The following is a 24883-nucleotide window of genomic DNA, read 5'->3' on the forward strand; positions in this document are numbered from 1 at the left end:
GTTGAGAGTCCACCTGCCGATGCAGGGGACACGGGTTCGTTCCCTGGACTGGGAAGATCCCACATGCCGCGGAGTGGGTAGGCCCGTGAGCCATGGCCGCTGGGCCTGCGCATCTGGAGCCTGTGCTCTGCAACGGGAGAGGCCACAACAGTGAGAGGCCCGCGTACCGCAAAAAAAAAAAAAAAAAAAAAAAAAGACTTATATGCTGAGAACTATAAAACATTAATAAAGAAGCCTGAAGATGATTCAAAGAAATGGAAAGATATCCCATGCTCTTGGATTGAAAGAATTAATATTGTTAAAATGGCCATACTACCCAAAGCAATCTACAGATTTAATGTAATCCCTATCAAATTACCCATGACATTTTTCACAGAACTAGAATAATCCTAAAATTCATACGGAACCATAAAAGACCCAGAATTGCCAAAGCAATCCTGATGAAAAAGGACAAAGCAGGAAACATAACCCTCCCAGCCTTCAGACAATACTACAAAGCTACAGTAATTGAAATAGCATGGTACTGGCACAGAAACAGACATATGGATCAACGGAACAGAATAGAGAGCCCAGAAATAAACCCACACACCTATGGTCAATTAATCTTCAACAAAGGAGGCAAGAATACACAATGGGAAAAAGACAGTCTCTTCAGCAAGTGGTGCTGTTAAAGTTGGACAGCCACATGCAAATCAATGAAGTTAGAACACACCCTTTCACCATACACACAAATAAACTCAAAATGACTTAAAGACTTAAACGTAAGACATGACGCCATAAAACTCCTAGAAGAGATCATAGGCAAAACATTCTCTGATATAAATTGTACCAATGTTTTCTTAGGTCAGTCTCCCAAGGCAGTAAAAACAAAAATAAACAAATGGGACCTAATCAAACTTACAAACTTTTGCACAGCAAAGGAAACCATAAACAAAACAAAAAGACAACCTACAGAATGGGAGAAAAATTTGCAAACAACACGGCCAACAAGGGCTAAATTTCCAAAATATACAAACAACTCATACAACTGAACAACAAAAAAAAACCCAAACAACCCAATTGAAAAATGGGCAGAAGACCTAAATAGACATTTCTCCAAAGAAGAAATACAGATGATCAATAGGCACATGAAAAGATGCTCAACATCACTAATTTTTAAAGATATGCATATCAAAACTACAATGAAATACCACCTCACACTGGTCAGAATGGCCATCATTAAAAAGTCTACAAATAACAAATGCTGGAGAGGGAGTGGAGAAAAGAGAACCCTCCTACACTGTTGGTGGGAATGTAAGTTGGTGCAGCCACTGTGGAAAACAGTATGGAGGTTCCTCAGAAAACTGAATATAGAATTACCATATGATCCTGCAATCCCACTCCTGGGCATATATCCAGACAAAACTATAATTCAAAAAGATACATGCACCCATATGTTCATAGCAGCACTGTTCACAGTAGCCAAGACATGGAAACAACTTAAATGTCCATCAACAGATGAACTGATAAAGATGTGGTACATATATACAATGGAATACTACTCAGCCATAAAAAAGAATGAAGTAATGCCATTTGCAGAGATTATCATACTAAGTGAAGTCAGAAAGAGAAAGACAAATATCATATGATATCATATATATGTAGAATGTAAAATATGACACAAATGAACCTATCTATGAAACAGAAACAGAATCAGGGACACAGAATAGACTGGTGGTTGCCAAGGAGGAGGGGCTGGGAGAGGGTTGGACTGGAAGTTTGGGATTAGCAGATGAAAACTGGTATATACAAAATGGATAAACAAGGTCCTGCTGTATAGCACAGGGAACTATATTCAATATCCTGTGATAAACCATAATGCAAAAGAATATGAAAAAGAATGTATATGTATAACTGAGTCACTTTGCTATACAGCAGTAATTAACACAACATTGTAATTCAACTATACTTCAATAAAAAATAAATTAAAAAAATAAAATAAAATATGACACAAATGAACCTATCTATGAAATAGAGAGAGAATCACAGACAGAGGGCACTGGTGGTTGCCAAGGGGGAGGGGTTGGGGAGGGATGGAGCGGGAAGTTGTGGTTAGCAGATGCAAGCTTTTATATATAGAATGGATAAACAACAAGGTCCTACTGTATAGCACAGAGAACTATATTCAGTATCCGTGATAAACCATAATGGAAAAGAATATAAAAAAGTACGTATATGTATGTATAACTGAATCACTTTGCTGTACAGCAGAAATTAACACAACACTGTAAATCAACTACATTTCAATTTTTTAAAAAAGAAAAAAAATAAAATGCACATTCCTGAGTCCCCATACCCAGAGATCCTGAATCAGTGGGTCTGGAATGGGGCTCAGTAATCTGCATTTTTCATCAGCACCTCTGGTGATTCTGACATACTTACTTTGAGTATAACTTTTTGAAGAACAGGCAAATTTAAGGAGATAGTCTATCAATAAACAGGCCAAGACTGCATAAGTTAGTAATAACTAAGATAATTTCCAAGGTGTAATAGCCTTTAAGAAGCCTTCAGACTCCTGGAGACTTGTGTATCTGCTAGCCAAGTTCAGTTGCAGTAAGCATAATTGCTGTCATTAAACAGGAAAGTAATTTATTCTCTGTTCTTCCATTTCCACTGTAAAATATGTTGACTCTAATATGCCATGCACCCAGCTTCAAATAAGCACACTTACTAACCTCAAGAACACCAAGATTGATGAGTGGTATCCAAGTGGATAGCAAACTGCCTGGTTATTGTAGTGAAATATGACTTCCTAAACTAGTTACAATGCATGTGGTTCCAACACTCTGGAAAACAATTTCACCATGTCTACAAGGAACTGCAGTCTTAGGAGCAGATAGGCTCCCTGCTTGAGTGCTGTGGAGAAAGAGCTCCCTTTAAATCAACAGTGAACGTTTTGATCTCAGAAATATCACTGACTTGGTGGGAATAGGAATTTTTATTATATATTTTGATTTTCTTATACATCACTGTCCATTTTTGACTGAGACAAACTGTCACATGTTGAAAATCATTGTGTTTTTCTAAGATGGTATCACTAACATTTAATAGCTTGAAGTCACGTGCTATGTCAATTTTCCAAATGTTTCTGAGCTAGAATGAAATTCATCTGCATATGAATAGTAGAAAGTGTTTCCACTTACATTGTACACCCATATCTTTAGTAAGTTGAAATCAGTGATTTCAAAAGAGGTTCCTGTGGGACTCTCTTTGAACTACTTTAATAGATTATCATCTCCAGAATTGTCTATAACTGATGTGACATATATAATCTGTAAGACATTATGTAACTATTACACCATAATCATCAGTGTCAAAGACCTTTTATAAAAATTGACAGTACTATTCTGGTACTTTACCAATGTCTGCAGATCCTTAAATACTGTTCTAAGAAATAGAATTTTACCGTGGTTTCCTTAATGAAATGATCTTTCCCACTATAATGTGAGATCTTTCAAATACTATAATTTGTCATTCATTACAAGTTAGGTCACAGTAACTGAACAAGTTCATGTACTATCTAAGATATTCTCACTCAAAGTTACCATGGTAACATGAAGACAGTTTCATTTCAGACTTGTACATGAATTACTTGAAGATCAGAAAGATCAGTCATTTAGTCCAGAACCCACTTTTAATACATCATTTAATCCCTAAAAATATGTATTTATCAGCATTCTTTCTCTTTACAATTCAAGAACATGAATTCCTAGTGTGCGACTCTGTTCTTAGTGTAAATGTTGTGTCAACTGAGCATCTTTTCTATGTGGACTTTAAATAACAACTGCTCTCCAACATTAAAAATACCATTTCTCAGTGCATATACTTTAGTAACATTTACTTTTAATTTTATAAGTAAACTAAGCAGAAAGTGAAAAATAGCAAACTAATCTTTTTGTCTAGTGTGCTGTTCTCAGTTCAGCCCATTTCTGCCATTTTTCATTTTAGCCGTCAGTAAAATGAGTGGATGCTGTGTGTCAGGGGTCTTTATCCAACATCTGTCCAACATCCTCTCCATGTGATCAGTTAACTTATGTAGACATGTGCACATAAATAGGGTTTTTAAATGAAAATGAAAGCATTCTTACCCAATTCTGCATGATGCTTTGCTTCAATCAAACCACAACTTTTTCTGTTACTTACAATCATTCAAATGTTTTCTTTTTTACCAAAGCCTTTATCAAATGTAAGCATAAGCTTTAACTGCCCTATTTTTCTGTGTCTAGAACAAAGAAAACAAATAGTCACACTAGTCTCCCATAACTTTATGAATTATTATTTACATCTTTGGACCAGCTCAGTCACAATTTCCAAATACCACATGTCCCTCCTGGAATAGCATTCAAGGCCTGAATGGATCCAAGGGGCACAGGGAGTCTTAATGGTTAAAAGTCTTACGAGGTACTATTAAGAATCACGTGACATTCTTATTTCAGAAATTCAAAGCAGTCACGTACATCTAGGAGCTTAAGTTCCATTTCGCAGCAATGTTCTTTACTATCTGCTAATGAGATAATCCCTGATTTTAAAAACAATTATTCCTAGGATGACAAGAACTGGGATAAATGAATACAAAATCAGAAAGTTGGCTGTGAATCTGGATGTTGCACCTGGGCAGGTTCTCTCAATGAATTGAATTCCTTGACTGAAGGCACACATTGGATTAGTTGACATAGAACCATTTGAGTTGCCTGCCAGGGAAAAGATTGACAATGTCAAATATGGTACTTGCAAGGTAATTTAATCAACACGTATTTATCAGATGCCCACTAAATGCTCAGCATTCTGCTAAGTACTCTTCTTCATGAAGATACAGGAAATTTTAGAGAGCCCAGAATTCATTATTAGATGAAGCAATAGTGAGTGTTGGGGGCCTTGAAGATGGAAATGGGTTTGTTTCCATTTTGGGTGTATATCCAGTACCATAGTACTGATAAAAATTATGATCACTTAGCACTGAATATCCCAAGGTTACTAATATTATCACCTAAAGATAGATAAAACAACTACTAAATTCTTCCCTGTTCTTTAGGTGTCTTCACAGAGTGGCCTGGGATTTCCAATGGCCAGGAGGGCCTTGCTGTGCTCCCACTGCCTTCTTGTGGGATTAGGGAACAGATCTTCGCCAAAAATGGCTTCACTCAGCTACATACTCTGTACATTTCGGGGAAGAAGAAGCCACTGCAGCCTGCTTCAACCTGTTCAGTAGGTATAGGAACTGATCCATCTAGAATATACTAGAGTTTACCTCAGTATACATTAAGTCTTATCATTTTCTAAAAACATCAGAGTGCCCTTAAGCTATTGACCTTTGACAAGTGACTAGCTTGACTACTGCTTATTGTTTTAAAAATCAGAGAAAATGTTAGACTCTTCAAAACAAAGTTTTAAATCTATTTTACGATATAGCATTTACTTAAAAAATACATTTCCCTCAAGGAATTGTTTTTTTCAAACTAATATGTAAAAATAAATTCCAAAACTGAATACTTACCACAAGTGAAATTCTGTCCATAGAACTCATTGACTACAAGAATCTCAGAGCAATATTTTTGGAATGTAAAATAACTGAAGATTTTAAAAGGAAGGGGCATTTCTTCTGTGTTTCTTAAGAAAAAGCAAAGAGAAAGAAAGATGAACTTCAATAGGCTCTGGTAGCAGTCCTACCAAATGAAAAGAAAGGCAACCCTTATGTTTCCCAACAGGAATATACATAGTTTTTCATCTCTCATTATAAAAAGTATGTTCACTAGAAAAACTTCAAACCTCACTGAGAAGGATAAAGAAATACCACTGCCCAGAAATAACTACTGTTAACATTTTGGTGATGTATGTAATGTGCATTTATAACATTTTACATAAATGGAATTAAACTCCTCATCCTCTTTCCTAACCTGCTTTTTCAAACAAACGTATGCCTCAGACATCCTTTCAAGTCAGTAAGCATAACACACCATCATTTTTAATCACAGCTTGGTGATCCATTATAGTAGGAACCTTAATTTGACACACCCCTAATGATGGATTGGTGTCTAATTTTATTGGTAAGCACCATTGATACAAACATAAAACAAATAACACACCACATTAGAGGAGGATGTTTGTGATTAAACAGATTTGAGGGTGCTAATGTATGAAGTGAGAACTAAACTATAATACAAGGGGAAAAGGATGGCAAGAACAAGCAGACATTCGTTGTGAAACCTGTTTCAGGAGAAACTTCATGCTGACCTTGTGGCCTTCTTAGTCCACTCAGGAGCTTTTATCAACCAACAAATATGTATTACATTCTTTCTATTTGCGAGGCACTAGTTCTGGGTGCTTACGGAATTCGAAAGAAGTATCCTACCCCTAAAGACTCAAAATGGTAGTTGGGAGACATAAACTATACATTCTCAAGGCTATAAAAACACACAGTGGTGAACAATCTGTGCTTAGAAAGTATACAAAGCCAGTACTACATGTCCGTGATATTCTTGTATTTAGTATTTATGGTTTCACCAAGTGATCCCCAAACTCCATGACTTTCAGTTATTGGCAGTTTTCTGAGGCACAAAACGGAATTAGCCACGTTGAGAGGCTGCTAACTGGAAAGGACAGGTCGGAGTCTGGGGAGGATGCAGGGGCAGCGGAAGGACACTCTAGGAAGGCAGAATGGTATGAGCACAGGCATGTGGGACTGGATGGACCAGAAAGGCAGAGGATCTGAAGTGGGAGCGGTGGGAGGTGAGTTTGGAATGGTAGCCATGAACCGGCTATTCCAGGGCCTTGCAGGCAGTTGACATTGAAGGACCATGATAAAAGTCACATTGCAATCAATGTTTTAAGAAAATTAAAGTGCCACCAGCAAGTAGGATGGACCAGAATAAGAGTAGAGCAGGAACAGCAAAAAAGAGAGCAGGCTACAGCAGAAGTTCAAGGATGAGATGACAAAGGCTTGTAAGAGGTTGATGGCCACGAGAAGATGGCTGCCCAGACGGCTAGAGTGCGAAGTGGGAACCGTGTGCCTTCATCTTGTACCATACCACACAAGGCAAACTCAAAAGATCCACGTGCATCTGTGATTTGACATCAGAGAAGAAAACCAGCGTGACTTGGTGACTGATCCAGTGTGTAGGCAGTCCAAGAGGTCATTCATTTATTCACTCAATCCAAATATTTTTGGCAAACCTAATTGGTAAAAGGCCTTGGGCCAGCCACTGAGAAGAGCTATAATGATGAATGAGACACAGCTGCTGCCCTCAAGAGGCTGACTGCAACGTGAGCAGCATGTGGTGGGCTGTGAGACCCAACAAAGGGGCCTTTCAGAGAGGGCTTGCCCTGCCAAGGGAACAACAGCCAGGCTTCGTGCAGGCGGCAGAGGGGGGACAGATGGATCAGTGAAAGACACAGGAGGAGAACTAGGCTGTGTCACAGCAATCCTTGCAGTACATCCGAGAGGGAGGAACCACAGATATAAATTTACTGATGTGGGACCATCTACATTATATTGTTAAAAGGGGGGAAAAGCATGCATAACTTACTCCTTCACAATAGTATGAGCTCATTTTAATTAAAGATTATATAAAAGTCTAGCAAAATACACAACAAAATTTAACTCTGGGTTGTGATACTTCAGGTAACTTTTACTTAACTTCCTTATCCATTTCTGTATTGTGTGCATTTCTCCCCCTAAGAACTTGCATTATTTTGTAAGCAGAAAGAACAACAAAGCTATTTCCACTTGTGTTTAAAGGAAGAGGCAGCCGAAAGTGCACATGTTGCAGGCACTCACTCAGGAAAGATGATGACTTGAGGGAAAATACATAAACTCAATGACTAGGAGGTTGATGTGGGGCCTTCAGGAGCGCAGTTTCACCCCAGTGATGGAGTGGAACCCAGGTGAAGCCTTGGGACGTTGAGATCTTGCAAAGATCCCAACAGCATTTTGATGTTGGCCACTGCCCCCCTCTCAAGAATAATCAATCCCCTTTCCTAGAAACCAAATACGTGAAATAGTGCCAGACTGATTGGAGCACATAATGTTTCAAATATGAAAGAGGAGATGCTGCTGAAGATTGGGTCTGTAATTTGCTGGCTTGATCCCATGCCACTGGGGTGATCTTATCTGTGCATTTTTCATAGATGCTAACAAGCCAATTAAGCAACAAAGACAAATACAATGTAATGGTGTCACTGTAAAAAAATATCCTCCCTGACTGTTCAAAACCAAACTCACTTGGCTTTATAATATCTCACCTTTTAATAACTCACTACAGTTCATGAAGCGTTTCCACGTTGCTGATCTCATTCGAGTCTCATGATCCCTTGAGGCAGGTGGGGCTGAGATCATTATCTCCATTTTATAAGTGAGGAAACTAATTTAGGTAGAAAAGTAACTTGCCAATGGCAACTTGGCAACTTAGTGGTAGGAGGAAGACTCTGACTCCAGGGTCCGTGCTGTCTCCAGGGAGCCACATGCCTCCTGGGAGAGTCTTCACAGCCATGTGATCAGAGCAAAGTCAAGTCTGAGCTTAGTTTTCTTACCTGAACGTGGATTGCTCTGAGAGTTAATTAAACAAATAAATATGATTACATACAATAGCTGCTCAATAGCTTTTTTCTTTGATTTTTTTAAACATCTTTATTGGAGCATAATTGCTTTACAATGGTGGGTTAGTTTCTGCTGTATAACAAAGTGAATCACCTATACATGTACATACATCCCCGTATCTCCTCCCTCTCGCGTCTCCCTCCCACCCTCCCTATCCCACCCCTCTAGGTGGTCACAAAGCACCAAGCTGATCGCCCTGTGCTATGCAGCTGCTTCCCACTAGCTATCTGTTTTACATTTGGTAGTGTATATATGTCCATGTCACTCTCTCACTTTGTCCCAGCTTACCCTTCCCCATCTCCGTGTACTCAAGTCCATTCTCTACGTCTGCGTCTTTATTTCTGTCCTGCCCTTACATTCTTCAGAACCTTTTTTTTTAATTCCATATATATGTGTTAGCATACAGTATTTGTTCTTCTCTTTCTGACTTATTTCACTCTGTATGACAAGACTCAAGGTCCATCCACCTCACTACAAATAACTCATTTTCGTTTCTTTTTATGGCTGAGTAATATTCCATTGTATATATGTGCCACATCTTTATCCATTCATCTGTTGATGGACACTTAGGTTGCTTCCATGTCCTGGCTATTGTAAATAGAGCTGCAATGAACATTGTGGTACATGACTCTTTTTGAATTATGGTTTTCTCAGGGTATATGCCCAGTAGTGGGATTGCTGGGTCCTATGGTAATTCTATTTTTAGTTTTTTAAGGAACCTCCATACTGTTCTCCATAGTGGTTGTGTAAATTTATATTCCCACCAACAGTGCAAGAGGGTTCCCATTTCTCCACACCCTCTCCAGCATTTATTGCTTGTAGATTTTTTGATGGTGGCCATTCTGACTGGTGTGAGGTGATACCTCATTGTAGTTTTGATTTGCGTTTCTCTAATGATTAGTGATGTTGAGCATCCTTTCATGTGTTTGTTGGCAATCTGTATACCTTCTTTGGAGAAATGTCTATTTAGGTCTTCTGCCCATTTTTGGATTGGTTTGTTTTTTTTTGATATTGGGCTGCATGAGCTGCTTGTAAATTTTGGAGATTAATACTTTGTCCGTTGGTTCGTTTGCAAATATTTTCTCTCATTCTGGGGGTTGTCTTTTCATCTTGTTTATGGTTTCCTTTGCTGTGCAAAAGCTTTTAAGTTTCATTAGGTCCCATCTGTTTATTTTTGTTTTTATTTCCATTTCTCTAGGAGGTGGGTCAAAAAGGATCTTGCTGGGATTTATGTCATACAGTGTTCTGCCTATGTTTTCCTCTAAGAGTTTTATAGCGTCTGGCCTTACATTTAGGTCTTTAATCCACTTTGAGTTTATTTTTGTGTATGGTGTTAGGGAGTGTTCTAATTTCATTCTTTTACATGTAGCTGTCCAGTTTCCCAGCAGCACTTATTGAAAAGGCTGTCTTTTCTGCATTGTATATCCTTGCCTCCTTTATCAAAAATAAGGTGACCATATGTGTGTGAGTTTATCGCTGGGCTTTCTATCCTGTTCCATTGATATATATATATATATTTTTTTTTTTTTTTTTTTTTTTTGCCAGTACCATACTGTCTTTTTTTTTTTTTTTTTTTTTTTTTTTGGTACATGGGCCTATCACTGCTGCGGCTGCTCCCGTTGCGGAGCACAGGCTCCGGATGCGCAACCTCCGCGGCCATGGCTCACGGGCCTAGCTGCTCCACGGCATGTGGGATCCTCCCGGACCGGGGCATGAACCCGCGTCCCCTGCATCGGCACGCGGACTCTCAACCACTGTGCCACCACGGAAGCCCCATACTGTCTTGATTACTGTAGCTTTGTAGTATAGTCTGAAGTTCAGGAGCCTGATTCCTCCAGCTCCGTTTTTTTCCCTCAAGACTGCTTTGGCTATTCGGGGTCTTTTCTGTTTCCATACAAATTATGAAATTTTTTATTCTAGTTCTGTGAAAAATGCCACTGGTAATTTGATAGGGATTTCATTGAATCTGTAGATTGCTTTGGGTAGTATAGTCATTTTCACAATATTGATTCTTCCAATCCAAGAACATGGTATATCTCTCCATCTGTTTGTATCATCTTTAATTTCTTTCATTAGTGTCTTATAGTTTTCTGCATACAGGTCTTTTGTCTCCTTAGGTAGGTTTATTCCTAAGTATTTTATTCTTTTTGTTGCAGCAGTAAATGGGACTGTTTCCTTAAATTCTCTTTCAGATATTTCATCATTAGTGTATAGGAATGCAAGAGATTTCTGTGCATTAATTTTGTATCCTGCTACTTTACCAAATTCATTGATTAGCTCTAGTAGTTTTCTGGTAGCATCTTTAGGATTCTCTATGTATAGTATCATGTCATCTGCAAACAGTGACAGCTTTACTTCTTCTTTTCCGATTTGGATTCCTTTTATCTCTTTTTCTTCTCTGATTGCTGTGGCTAAAACTTCCAAAACTATGTTGAATAATAGTGGTGAGAGTGGACAACCTTGTCTTGTTCCTGATCTTAGAGGAAATGGTTTCAGTTTTTCACCATTGAGAACGATTTGGCTGTGGGTTTGTCAAATATGGCCTTTATTATGTTGAGGTAAGTTCCCTCTATGCCTACTTTCTGGAGGGTTTTTATCATAAATGGGTGTTGAATTTTGTCAAAAGCTTTTTCTTCATCTATTGAGATGATGTTTTTTCTCCTTCAATTTGTCAATATGGTTTATCACATTGATTTATTTGCATATATTGAAGAATCCTTGCATTCCTGGGATAAACCCCACTTGATCATGGTGTATGATCCTTTTAATGTGCTTTTGGAGTCTGTTTGCTAGTATTTTGTTGAGGATTTTTGCATCTATGTTCATCTATGTGATATTGGCCTGTAGTTTTCTTTCTTTGTGACATCTTTGTCTGGTTTTGGTATCAGGGTGATGGTGGCCTTGTAGAATGAGTTTGGGAGTGTTCCTCCTTCTGCCATATTTTGGAAGACTTTGAGAAGGATAGGTGTTAGCTCTTCTCTAAATGTTTGATAGAATTTGCCTGTGAAGCCATCCGGTCTTGGGCTTTTGTTTGTTGGAAGATTTTTAATCACAGTGTCTATTTCAGTGCTTGTGATTGGTCTGTTTATATTTTCTATTTCTTCCTGGTTCAGTCTCGGAAGGTTGTGCTTTTCTAAGAATTTGTCCATTTCTTCCAGGTTGTCCATTTTATTGGCATAGAGTTGCTTGTAGTAATCTCTCATGATCCTTTGTATTTCTGCAGTGTCAGTTGTTACTTCTCCTTTTTCATTTCTAATTCTGTTGATTTCAGTCTTCTCCCTTTTTTCTTGATGAATCTGGCTAATGGTTTATCAATTTTGTTTATCTTCTCAAAGAACCAGCTTTCAGTTTTATTGATCTTTGCTATCGTTTCCTTCATTTGTTTTTCATTTATTTCTGACCTGATCTTTTGATTTCTTTCCTTCTGCTAACCTTGGTGTTTCCTTGTTCTTCTTTCTCTAGTTGCTTTCGTCGTAAGCTTAGGTTGTTTATTTGAGGGTTTGTTTCTTTTTGTTGTTGTTGTTGTTGCTGTACGCGCGCCTCTCACTGTTGTGGCCTCTCCCGTTGCGGAGCACAGGCTCCGGACGCGCAGGCTCAGCGGCCATGGCTCACGGGCCCAGCCGCTCCGCGGCATGTGGGATCCTCCCGGACCGGGGCACGAACCCGTGTCCCCTGCATCGGCAGGCGGACTCTCAACCACTGCGCCACCAGGGAAGCCCGAGAGTTTGATTTTTGAGGTAGGATTGTATTGCTATCAACTTCCCTCTTAGAACTGCTTTGCTGCATCCCATAGGTTTTGGGTTGTCGTGTTTTCATTGTCATTTGTTTCTAGGTATTTTTTGATTTCCTCTTTGATTTCTTCAGTGATCTCTTGGCTATTTAGTAGTGTATTGTTTAGCCTCCATGTGTTTGTATTTTTTACAGTTTTTTTCCTGTAATTGATATCTAGTCTCATAGCGTTGTGGTTGGAAAAGATACTTGATACAATTTCAATTTTCTTAAATTTACCAAGGCTTGATTTGTGACCCAAGATATGATCTATCCTGGAGAATGTTCCATGAGCACTTGAGAAGAAAGTGTATTCTGTTGTTTTTGGATGGAATGTCCTATAAATATCAATTAAGTCCATCTTGTTTAATGTATCATTTAAAGCTTGTGTTTCCTTATTTATTTTCATTTTGGATGATCTGTCCATTGGTGAAAGTGGGGTGTTAAAGTCCCCTACTATGATTGTGTTACTGTTAATTTCCCCTTTTATGGCTGTTAGCTTTTGCCTTATTTACTGAGGTGCTCCTATGTTGGGTACATAAATATTTACAATTGTTATATCTTCTTCTTGGGTTTATCCCTTGATCATTATGTAGTGTCCTTCTTTGTCTCTAGTAATAGTCTTTATTTTAAATTCTATTTTGTCTGATATGAGAATTGCTCCTCCAGCTTTCTTTTGATTTCCATTTGTATGGAATATCTTTTTCCATCCCCTCACTTTCAGTCTGTATGTGTCCCTAGGTCTGAAGTGCATCTCTTGTAGACAGCATATATACGGGTCTTGTTTTTTGTATCCATTCAGCCAGTCTATGTCTTTCGGTGGGAGCATTTAATCCATTTACATTTAAGGTAGTTATTTATATGTATGTTCCTATTACCATTTTCTTAATTGTTTTGGGTTTGTTATTGTAAGTCTTTTCCTTCTCTTGTGTTTCCTGCATAGAAAAGTTCCTTTAGCATTTGTGTAGAGCTGGTTTGGTGGTGCTGAATTCTCTTATCTTTTTCTTTTCTGTAAAGGTTTTAATCTCTCCATCGAATCTGAGTGAGATCCTTGTTGGGTAGAGTATTCTTGGTTGTAGGTTTTTCCCTTTCATCACTTTATATATGTCCTGCCACTCCCTTCTGGCTTTCAGAGTTTCTGCTGAAAGATCAGCTGTTAACCTTACAGGGATTCCCTTGTATGTTATTTGCTGTTTCTCCCTTGCTGCTTTTAATATTTTTTCTTTGTATTTAATTTTTGAAAGTTTGATTAATATGTGTCTCGGTGTGCTTCTCCTTGGATTTATCCTGTATGGGACTCTCTGCACTTCCTGGACTTGACTATTTCCTTTCCCATATTAGGGAAGTTTTCAACTATAATCTCTTCAAATATTTTCTCAGACCCTTTCTTTTTCTCTTCTTCTGGGACCCCTATAATTCGAATGTTGGTGCATTTAATGTTGCCCCAGAGGTCCCTGAGACTGTCCTCAGTTCTTTTCATTGTTTTTTCTTTATTCGGCTCTGTGGTAGTTATTTCCACTATTTTATCTTCCAGGTCACTTATCCGTTCTTCTGCCTCAGTTATTCTGCTATTGATTCCTTCTAGAGAATTTTTAATTTCATTTATTGTGTTGTTCATCATTGTTTGTTTGCCCTTTAGTTCTTCTAGGTCCTTGTTAAACGTTTCTTGTATTTTCTCCATTCTATTTCCAAGACTTTGGATCATCTTTACTATCATTACTCTGAATTCTTTTTCAGGTACACTGCCTATTTCCTCTTCATATGTTCGGTCTGGTGGGTTTTTACCTTGCTCCTTCATCTGCTGTGTGTTTTTCTGTCTTCTCATTTTGCTTAACTTACTGTGTTTGGGGTCTCCTTTTCACAGGCTGCAGGCTGCAGGTTTGTAGTTCCCGTTGTTTTTGGTGTCTGCCCCCAGTGGGTAAGGTTGGTTCAGTGGGTTGTGTAGGCTTCCTGGTGGAGGGGACTGGTGCCTGTGTTCTGGTGGATGAGGATCGTCTTTCTGGTGGGCAGGATCGTGTCCAGTGGTGTGTTTTGGGGTGTCTGTGACATTATTATGATTTTAGGCAGCCTCTCTGCTAAAGGGTGGGGTTGTATTCCTGTCTTGCTAGTTGTTTGGCATAGGGTGTCCAACACTGTAGCTTGCTGGTCATTGAGTGGAGCTGGGTCTTAGCATTGAGATGGAGATCTCTGGGAGAGTTTTCACCATTTGACATTATGTGGAGCCAGGAGGTCTCTGGTGGACCAATGTCCTCAACTCGGCTCTCCCACCTCAGATGCACAGGCCTGACACCTGGCCAGAGCACCAAGACCCTGTCAGCCACATGGCCAGGTACGTGGTGAGTTCCTTGCCTTTTGGGAAGTCTGAGGTCTCCTGCCAGCATTCAGTAGGTGTTCTGTAGGAGTTGTTCCACATGTAGATGTATTTCTGATGTATTTGTGGGGAGGAGGGTGATCTCCACGTCTTACTCCTCTGCTATCTTGACGGTCTCCGGGCTCTTTTCTTTGATTTTTAAGTCAAAGAAACAGAGCTGTCTTCACATTTTCTCAGGGACCCATAGTTTACTTACTGGATCCCACTCACATCACCCACCTGAAACCACTTTCACCCTTCTAAAATTTTCTGCCCTTCCTGCTACTTTTATAAAATATACAATATGTATGTATGTGTACATATATTTTTTTCTTGGCTATAAAGTAATGCTTATCCATTATAGAAAATTCACAGAATATAGGAAAATATGAAGAAAATTAAAATAAGTATCACCCAGAGATAACTACTGTTTACATTTGGTGTGTGTCCTTCTAGTCCTGATGCTTTCTTGAGCAGTCTTTTATCCTTCAGCCTCTTTTCTTATCTGATTATTCTTACTTTCTTAAAGTAACTGAGAATTGAGAGCTGGAATAGAAACTCAACAGTGCCAGGGAAGAAATGAACTAAATGCCTGCTGTTTAGCCTGTAATGGGCTGTGAGTATTTCTGGAGGACAGCTTGGTTTTCCTCCTCTTGTTATAATGGCTTATGACATGTGATAACATGCTTCAATCGTCATTTCCTGATTCTCATTCTGAAGACGTTTTATTTAACAAATAATGAACAGTTCAAAGTCTAAGCAATACTGACTAGGAAGCACTATAAATACTCTGGACTGTAAGGTGATAGAGTACCACAGTATCATACAGCGCTTCTCTGTAATGCCTTATAATAATCATTATGAGGTGATCATTAACATCAAATCATACCAATCTAAATCATCTGAATTATTAGATCTTACCTTAGGAATCCAGAGCCTGCAAGCACCCCAGCAATGCAGAGCAGGGCCACCATGCTGTTGACCACATTTGGGTTTTGGACCACACCAAGTAGCACAAGAGTTAGAAATTCACCAATTAAGTGGGGGGCCAAGAGAGCAGCAGAGAAATATCCAAATCTGGCAGCCTCAGGGTATAAGGCCAGAGTCCTAGAAAAACATAAGGTCTTTAGTTCCTCTCCAAGGGTTATCATTTAAGAAAAATTCCACACTTGACTTCTGTGGATAAATCCATGGTGGTTAAGTGGGTGGGGAGAGTCTGCAGGACAGGCCAAACTCCCCTTTGAAAGGCCTTTTCGGAACAGGGCCAACATTTGAGGCCATTTAGTCCCTCAAATTGTTTCTGTTGGCCCCAAGTCAATGGAGCCACTTTTTCCTTTTTACAGCCCCTCAGCTCTCACAGAAAAATACTAATACTCAGAGGATGGTCACAACCAACTGCAGTAAGTAGGGCTGAACTGTCCAGGCTTCTCCATAAGCAACCACATTCTGCCTGGCTGGCACTGCTCCCACCCTAGCTAGCCTACTACCCTAATGCTAAGGACTCACCCAACCTGCTTCTCAGCCCCTCCTTCCCTGAACCTCATCCTTGTTACATGGGGTTACTGCCAGCTGAAAATCCTTCACTGCTTTCATCCTCCAACGGATTAGCCCTCCCCAGGCCTGTTCCATTCCATTCTTGTCTTTTATTCTACCAACCCCTTCCACTGATTTGACCTTCATGTTCTTGTAAACAAGCTACACTATATCCATGCCCCTTAACCTCTTACATTCCTTTCACCAAATAACATTTCCCTGGTGATAGCACGTCCTCAACAACCCTTAGACGTGGCTGCTCTTTCTTCCATTTGTAGAGTAAGTAAGAGAAGTTGGTATGTCTTACACTCACCCCTCCCTACCACTCTTCAAGGCCATCTGCCCTTCCTCCTATACAAATCAGGAAGTTGGCTTATACTATTAATTCTCTGCCTCAAGGCAGTCCTCTGTGACTTTTAAGACAGTCTCTCACCTTTGGTGATTTTGTAGCTTTTAGACCAGGGTCAGTTTTGCACTCCTGTCCATCATCATTATCCTCAAGGTTTTTAACCTTGATAATCCATCAACACCAGTGCCTCCTAATTAGGTAACCTGATCAATTCCAGTGGCTCCACCCACCTAATCTTGATCACTCACTATGTCTTGGATTTAAATGTTACTTGTTACTCAAAACTGTTCCACGTCCAAGGTTTCACATTCTGAAAATGCCCTTTCTGATCATGGCCTCCTCCTGTCTCCCATTTCCCCAAAGCCCTCAATGCCTCAGATCCTCATCCCTTCTGCTATTCTTTGCCTTACCAATCCCCCACCTGGGGACCTTGCTCTCTCAATTAAGCTGTGCTAATTGGATCCACTCTGCCACTTTGCCTCAGCTGATTCCTGGACCCCTAATTCTTCCTCATTGCTTATTGGGTTCCAATGTCATGTCCCATCATGGCTAATAAAAACTTCTACTTTAAACTACGCCCTCTTCCCAGGGAATTTCAAACTTTCTCCCCAGTGCTCAGCAGATGGATTTACCTCCCGTTTTGTGAATTTCTATCTTTATCTTCCCTACTTTGCATCCCCTCTCTTTCTCCCTGTCTCTATGTCTTACCCCATCTTTGCCAAGCTTTATCCTGTCTACTTGCATCCTTGGTACTATGTTAATCTGATTTTCCTATTTCTGCCTTGGTCTAATCTGGAAACTTGATCTGTGAATTACCCAATTTTTCTGTAGTTTCATCTTCTCTCAATCTAATGGTTTTCCCTAATGGTCTTACTTACCGTATTGTAAAATAACCACTCCTTGAGTCTGGTAACCTTTTAAGCAACCGCCCCCTCTTCATCCTCTCCTGTACCACCAAGCTTCTCAAACAGCACCTGCTTCTCCCATCTCACTCCTTGTTCCCTTGTAAACCTGACTGGCACCCCCACCACTCTACTGAACCTCTTTTTTGGAAGAGCACCAGTGACCTCCTAATCCTATGCCTCACCTCCTTGAACCTCTGCAGTACTGAACGGGTTCACTACACCTTTGTTAAACTCCCTCCCCTCTTGCCTTCTCTGACGCTGCCCGATCCTGCTTCTCTTTCCACCACTCGAACCACCTCTCTGCCTCTATCGCTGGATTGCTTCCCTCTTACCACCCTCTGAATGTGCCTCTTAAGATATCACCCTCAGACCGCTTCCTCCCTGATATTCTTGCCTATAGAATCCATTCCCAGGCCTCTCCTCTCACTCCTCTTGCCTTTTCTTTCTACACCAACCTATTGTGCAGACCTCAGCTTGACATCTCCAGTTGGGTGTCCTGTAGCATCCCAGATGCAACATATTCAAAACCAAATCCATTCTCTTTCCTTGCAAACTTGATAAGGATGCTGTCCCCTTCCCATTCTCCCAGGCTGAAAACTCAGGCATCATCCATGACTCTCTTTACCCCCCAGCAAATCCATTCCATTTCTGAGTCCATTCGATTCTACTTTCCCAGCATCTCAAAGTGAAACCCCCTTTCTGATGCCACTGCTGCTCTCTTCACCAGAGCCTCTGCCTTTCCCAGACTGTTACCAAGGCTCCTCACTGGGCTGTCCAGCCTCTCTGCCCTAACTCTCCAGTCTGAGACCAAAGTGATGCCAGCCTCACCCCCCAGAGTCCAACACAGATGGGTCACTCCCTGGGGATCAAAATCCTCTACTATGTACCGGTATCTAATCCACTTCAGCCCCTTAGCCTGGCATTCAGCACCTCGCCTACCAGGCTCCAAGGCTGTCAGTCATATTTTCCGTGATTCCTTCCAATCCTCCTTTCCCCACAGCACAACTGAATTTTTTCTCTGGAAAGGTCTTGTGTGTTTTTGCTTCTGAACCTATGCTCCTTCTCTTTCTTCCCCTGAAATGCCCTTGCTCCTTTTCCACCTATTCAAATGTTGCTCATCTCTCAAGTTCTCCTTTATAAAGCTTCCAAGAGTCCCTCTCCCCATCCAGCCAAATGGACCCTTGGTCTCCTTTGTAATTCACTGTGATAAGGAATGTGAGATGGGGAAGAGACATTCCCCATCGGTGCCTCAGCTTCCTCGTCTTCAAACAAGGATAATTAATAATGCCACCTTTATAGAATGGTGGCAAGGATTACATGAATTGATATATTTAAAACTTTTAGTGCCTGACATAAAAGCAGGTGCTCAATGTGTCAGCCATTATTGTTATTATATTCCTCAGCATAGTGTTTGTGCTTCTTTATAATATTAACCTTACACTTTCTTGAATTAAAGTCATCTGGAGATTTATGTCCACAATCCATCATCTGAAATACTTTAGGGCCAGATGTGTTTTGGAATGCGGCAATTTACAGATTTGGGAAAGACTTCACACTGCGTAGACCATACTTGCTGCAATGGGGTCTGGGACTCCACCTGTAACATATCTACTAAACAGGAGTGTTGCTGTGGGAAAAGTACAAAGAACCTCATGTTGGTTCAGATTGGATTTTGCTACTGAGTGACTTCAGGTCTGATGTGCTGCTAAGGGTCAGAAAACACTCTGGCTTTCAGGGCCGTCTCAGTTCAGAATTGCAAGCTTGAGGGCAGCCCCTTCAGTTTACTCCCCTTTAAATCCCCAGCTGCACCTGGCACTGTGCCTGGCACCTAGTAGGCATTCAACAAACTTTTCTATCATTGAATCAAAGTATTTGCTACATTGCTAACGGCTGTGCTGCCACTAGAACTGATTCTGTGTTTTTGTCAAAAAGAGTCATGACAATACTGAACCTGGTTTAAAACTGCCCTGTTTTCTCAAATCGTACAGAACTCTTTCTCATGGGCAGTTTTACAAATATCATATGGTCTTCAAAATCAGTGCTTTGCTAATTTTAAAGTGCATATAAATCACCTGGGGGATCATGTAAAATGTGGAATCCAATTCAGCAGGGCTGGGCATGAGATTTTGCAGGTTAAACAAAGCCCCAAGGTAATACTTCGTGGGCCACATTGAGGAGCAAGGTTCTAAATTAACAAGGTTCTCAATTTCCAGCCAACCTTGGCTTACCCAAAAATGGTCAGTTTTTAAAAATCTGCTCCTGGATCATTTAGCCTAAACTAGACGGGCCTGTGGTTTACATCACAGATCAGAGATTCAGCATGTTCCTGAGTGTCAGAGGATAAGGAGGCTTCATCAGGGCCAGCAAGGAAGGCCATGTGGTCCCTGCCACCGCCCTTGGTTGCGAGAGTCCACCCTCTTGCTAACCAGAGCAAGCAGCTTTGCCTCTGTCACTCCCCAGGGTGACACCAACATCTAAGAGTCTGCACAATAAGACCTTCTAACTCTTCATCTTGGAGCTCAAACTAACCAGGTCCTCACTTATCTTCTACTTGTATTTCACTTGATTCATAATAATTATTCACATCGCATATCATGGGTCTTTATACTGGTTATGGGTAGGAGCACCTGCACGTGAATCCAGTGGCCTGAAGACAGTGTCTCCAGAACCGTCTGAAGTCCTCTCTTGGAGCGACAAGCTGGGCACCTTTCACTACTGGAATCACAGAATGCCGGATGATTCCCCCCATCTTTTCTTAAGGGAAAGCCAGAGGGATTAGGGAAGATACATCTCCCTATGACAACAAATCAACAAATAACTCTACACATTTTCAGATTTGCATCTGTAAAAAGTTCTATGAAATAAAAAGCACTGTCTACAAACCATCAATTAAAACCCAGCATCAGGGGTGCTTCATGGTTCTCCAAAGCCCTCTTCCCATAGTCACTCTTGACTCCTCCACCCCCCATCGCACCAGCCCAACTGCAATGCCCCAGGTCGGTCAAATGAAACCTCAGGCAGTGTTGCTGCTCCTTCTCACAGCAGCCTGGGAGCCACGCTGAGCTGGGTGGACAGCCTCACTGCCTCTGCACATGGTCCCAGCTACTCCAGAGCCCTCCCCCGAGGCCAGGCCCCGCAGTGAATGTGGGACAGGCTATTCCCTGGTGCGTGTAGTCTTGCTGGTCTGCTCTCAGGTCCTGTGTGGCCCACAGTGGGGTTCCTCTCTTTGTCCTGAAGGACAGGACACTGTACTGGACATTGGTGGGCAAAGACAGACCCTCCAGAGCAGAGAACTGTTCACCCTGGGGCTCTCCCTCCACAGGTCCCACTGGCCATCTGGGACCCCACCATCTGGGAAGCATGGCCCGGGAAAACTGAAGGCCTCTGGACACCCTCTTCCTTACCAGTAGCACACGCTGCAGAATATCATGGTGGCAATGACACTGAAGGGGAGCACGTGCAGCACGTAGGCTAGCAGCATCTGCCACTTCCGGTACAGGCCATCCTCGCTCTCCTGATCGCTGACGGCTCGCAACACAGGAACTGGGCATGGGAGGCAGGATGCAGGACAGCCGGTCACCACACAGCTGGAGGAGGTGGGGTGCTAGCCCAGGCTGAACTTGAGATCTATCAGCACTGGATGGTGAGGACCAGCTGGGGCCCCCTAGTCATGGAGAAAAGGAACCTGACATCCATAGAACTATAAATACCCCCACCCCAGAAATCCACCCTCTACCTGAATTACAATAGGATTACAAAAGCTATCACAATTTATTTCCGTCTCTCTAAAGTGGGGGGGAGGGGTGTCACCGATTCAAGAACACACATGCAAAAGGGACACAAATGAGTGACGGGAGGCACTCTGTCCTCTTTTCATGCAGGGTGTTGGCACAGAACATCAGGCAACTAGGTATTGCTTCTGGACTCCCACTGAGTTTGAAAACTGGGTGTTGGCTGTCCTAAAATAGGCTCCAAAAAGAACGTTAACAATGCAAAGTTGGCCAGGCATCCGGGCCCCCATGGGCTGTGCCTCCTAATGGGTAAGAGAAGATACCAGGGCTGATCTTCTAAAAACCCTGCCCAAACTCTGCTGCATCATCTCCTCATGACTTCATGCTTCCCTGGATCCTCAGAGACCCTCAGGGAGATCCACTTGGTGAGCTAATTCCCACTAAGGTGTTACTAATTCACGAGTTACCTTGTCCCAGAGAGAGAACCTGGAGGGGGCCAGGGTGAGCTCAGAAAAATACCCCTATAATGGTGGAGTCTTGCAAGGTGTCGGCTGGAGAAAGGAGATATTCAGGGAGAGAGAAGCTCCCCCGACCCCGGGGGCCCACCTCCTGGGCAGGGCACTCACACAAGTTCACAGCATTAAGCATGCCTGTGTATGGGATGGCACCCACAAACTGGTACAGGAGACCCACACGGTCCTGGATGGCACCCTTTAGCACGTCGTTCTGGACCCGTAGAAGGAAGAAAACGATGAACAAACCCATGATCAAATTCTGAGTGAGACGCATAGTCACCGCCAGCTTATTTCTCATTAAGTTTCTCGTCACTCTCCTGAAAGGCAAACAACCCCGTTTCAATTGCTTTTCTTTTATGGGTGGATGTCTACCTATCTAAAATGGGGTGAGGCTCTTACCTCAAGAGAACACACAGTTTAGAAAGGGCTCCAGGAGAATCTTTGGTTTTGAAAGGAATCACTGGTAATGTTTTCAGGTGTTTTGTTCTTTCAATATTCTCCAGGGTTTTGCGATACATTGCTGATTCTTTGTAGGCAGATTCAATCATCTGGACTCTCTTGTAGGTTTCTATTTCCCGTTCTTTGTTTTGGGTATCCACTGATGTCAGGTCCACTGAAATTTTTTTCCCACAAAATGACCCATGTGTTTTTAAATGCACATATATACACAGTGACTAATAATATACATTCCATCATTGATTTAGGAGTGCTAACCATAATACCTCATCTCATCAAAATAATACCTGGTGTTAATGCCCACCTAAAAAATCAGAATATTTTAAAGCTACCACAGCAGGGCCATGAGGATCCTGATAGGCCTGTCTGGGAGAATTCAGAAGTTCAGCTAATTTTTCTCTGACAAGGTAGAAGTGCACCATTTCAAGAGAGATCCCTGGGACTTCCCTGGTGGCGCAGTGGTTATGAATCCTCCTGCCAGTGCAGGGGACACGCGTTCAAGGCCTAGTCCAGGAAGATCCCACATGCCGCAGAGCAACTAAGCCCATGTGCCACAACTACTGAGCCCGTGTGCCACAACTACTTAAGCCAATGTGCCTAGAGCCCGTGCTCTACAACAAGAGAAGCCACTGCAATGAGAAGCCCGCGCACCGCAACCAAGCGTAGCCCCTGCTCGCCGCAACTAGGGAAACCCCGCGCACAGCAACTAAGACCCAACGCAGCCAAAACTAAATAAATAAAATAAATAAAAAAATTTTTTAAGTGAAGAGTAGTGGTAAAATGCTTTTAAAAAAAAAAGACATCCCCACCTCATTCTGATAGGTCATCTATGGCAAGTTAATTGGCTCGGCCAAATTAATTTTTTGAAGAGTAAAAACACCAAAACAAAAGGAGAAATAAAACCCACTTGTGCTGGTGTCATCTAGGCAGAAATCTGAGATGATAAAGTTTAAAAAACATACATGATGGGGACTGTGAAAGAAAAACTTACCATAAACATCAAAAGGGTTTGAATGTTCGGGACAAGGGTAACTGCAGCCACTGAAGAAATCAAGCATTTCCACCGGTGTCCCGCAGAAAACCAGCTCTCCGCGGCTCAGAATGGCAACTTTATCAAAGAGCTGATCGAACGACAGACAGTGTTAGCGTGTCATCAGGTCACCACATCCTTATGGAAAGTAAGTCTCAAGTAGTCAGTCCTTTGACTGTCTCAGCCATACGTCAGTACTCGTACTGTGGCCATCGGAACCGCTCAAAGGGCATCCCTCTGCCTCCCAGCCTGCACCCAGCATCGTGTCTAGGATAGAGGACAGCTCATGGAACTGGTCAGAGGACCTAGGTTTGAGCCCCTGCCGTGCCCCGGAATGAGTGACCTTGGACAGAAAAAATTTTTTTAAATCTCAGATCATCATCTATAAAAGGCAAATAATAGCTCCCTAAAAGGATCCTAGGAGTTTAGGGTGAGATTCTGGGGAAGGAAATCTATATGATTTAGTGGAAAAACACAGACTTGAAAGCCAACTGGAATATGAATGCCAATTCCAGCTTTTTATTAACCGTGATATTGGCTCAATTTTGGATCATTTCTAAGTCTCACTCTTCCCCTCTGTAAAGTGAAAATACTGGTACCCACCTCATAGGGTTGTTGTGTGGATTAAAAGGGCTAGTGTATAGAAGGTATTTGGTACATGATAGGTGCTAAAAGAACTGAGTTTCCATCCTTGGCCTTTCCCCTCAGGATTGCTCTGGTTTAAGTACTAATCTCTACTCTGAGATCCCCAGCCTGGCACACATATACCCACCCTGGATGAGTTGAGCTGGAACAACAGACGTCCCCCTCACCTGGAAGAGCTCGGAGCGGGGCTGGTGGATGGTGAGGATCACGATGCGGTCCCTGCGAGCCAGCTCTGCTATGAGGACAACGATCTGATTTGCAGTCATGCAGTCCAGGCCTGTGGTTGGCTCATCAAAAAGCATGACCTCTGCGGCAAAGATCAGACATCTGAGTCACTGCCGAGCCTGGGCTCTGTGCTCTAGCCTCAGAAATTTGAACAGTTCCTTACTGAGCTGTCTTATCCCATCCAAACAGTGTGCAGTGAGCAGTACTTTAGCCTGAGCCCAGGAGAAAGCACCTGACCTGGAAGGGCCCAACTCCCAGCTCCAGAGCACATCCCAGCCTTAATCCTTGAAGGGACAAGGCAGCAACCACATCAGGCCTCTCATGTGGCACTATAGACTGTATGGGCTCCATCCAGGGGACCCTAACAGGGAACAAGCACTGGCAGGCTGGCACCCAGGTGTTTCTAAAAGGCTGAGAGGAGGCTGGTTAAAAGGGCAAAATCTCACAACATGGATAGACCTAGAGATTATCATAGTAAGAGAAGTCCAACAGAGAAAGACAAATATGATATCACTTATATGTGGAATCTAAAATATGACACAAATGAACTTATCTACGAAACAGACTCACAGACACAGAGAACAGACTTGTGGTTGTCAAGGGGGAGGGGGAGTAGGGGAGGGTGGATCGGGAATTTGGGGTTAGCAAATGCAAACTATTATACATAGGATGGATAAACAACAAGGTCCTACTGTATAGCACAGGGAATTATATTCAGTATCCTGTGATAAACCATAATGGAAA

The 24883-nt window shown here is 41.8% G+C and overlaps 1 protein-coding gene across 1 annotated transcript in view; it reads right to left on the minus strand.

Moving 5' to 3' along the window:
* Positions 1-4008: 4008 nt before the first annotated feature.
* ABCG5 (ATP binding cassette subfamily G member 5) overlaps positions 4009-24883 on the minus strand; it is a 34971-nt gene continuing 14096 nt past the window's right edge. The window contains exons 6-13 of the mRNA XM_082643134.1: positions 24082-24221; positions 23231-23360; positions 22183-22396; positions 21895-22100; positions 20942-21080; positions 15672-15857; positions 5534-5646; positions 4009-4730 (exon numbers count right to left, since the gene is read on the minus strand). Coding sequence (XP_082499260.1) covers positions 4537-4730; positions 5534-5646; positions 15672-15857; positions 20942-21080; positions 21895-22100; positions 22183-22396; positions 23231-23360; positions 24082-24221 — 1322 coding nt within the window. The 3' untranslated portion in view covers positions 4009-4536. The remainder of the gene's footprint in view (positions 4731-5533; positions 5647-15671; positions 15858-20941; positions 21081-21894; positions 22101-22182; positions 22397-23230; positions 23361-24081; positions 24222-24883) is intronic.

The sequence above is a fragment of the Mesoplodon mirus genome, assembly GCF_964341445.2.
Source record: "Mesoplodon mirus genome assembly, chromosome: 14".
Lineage (NCBI taxonomy): Eukaryota > Metazoa > Chordata > Mammalia > Artiodactyla > Ziphiidae > Mesoplodon > Mesoplodon mirus.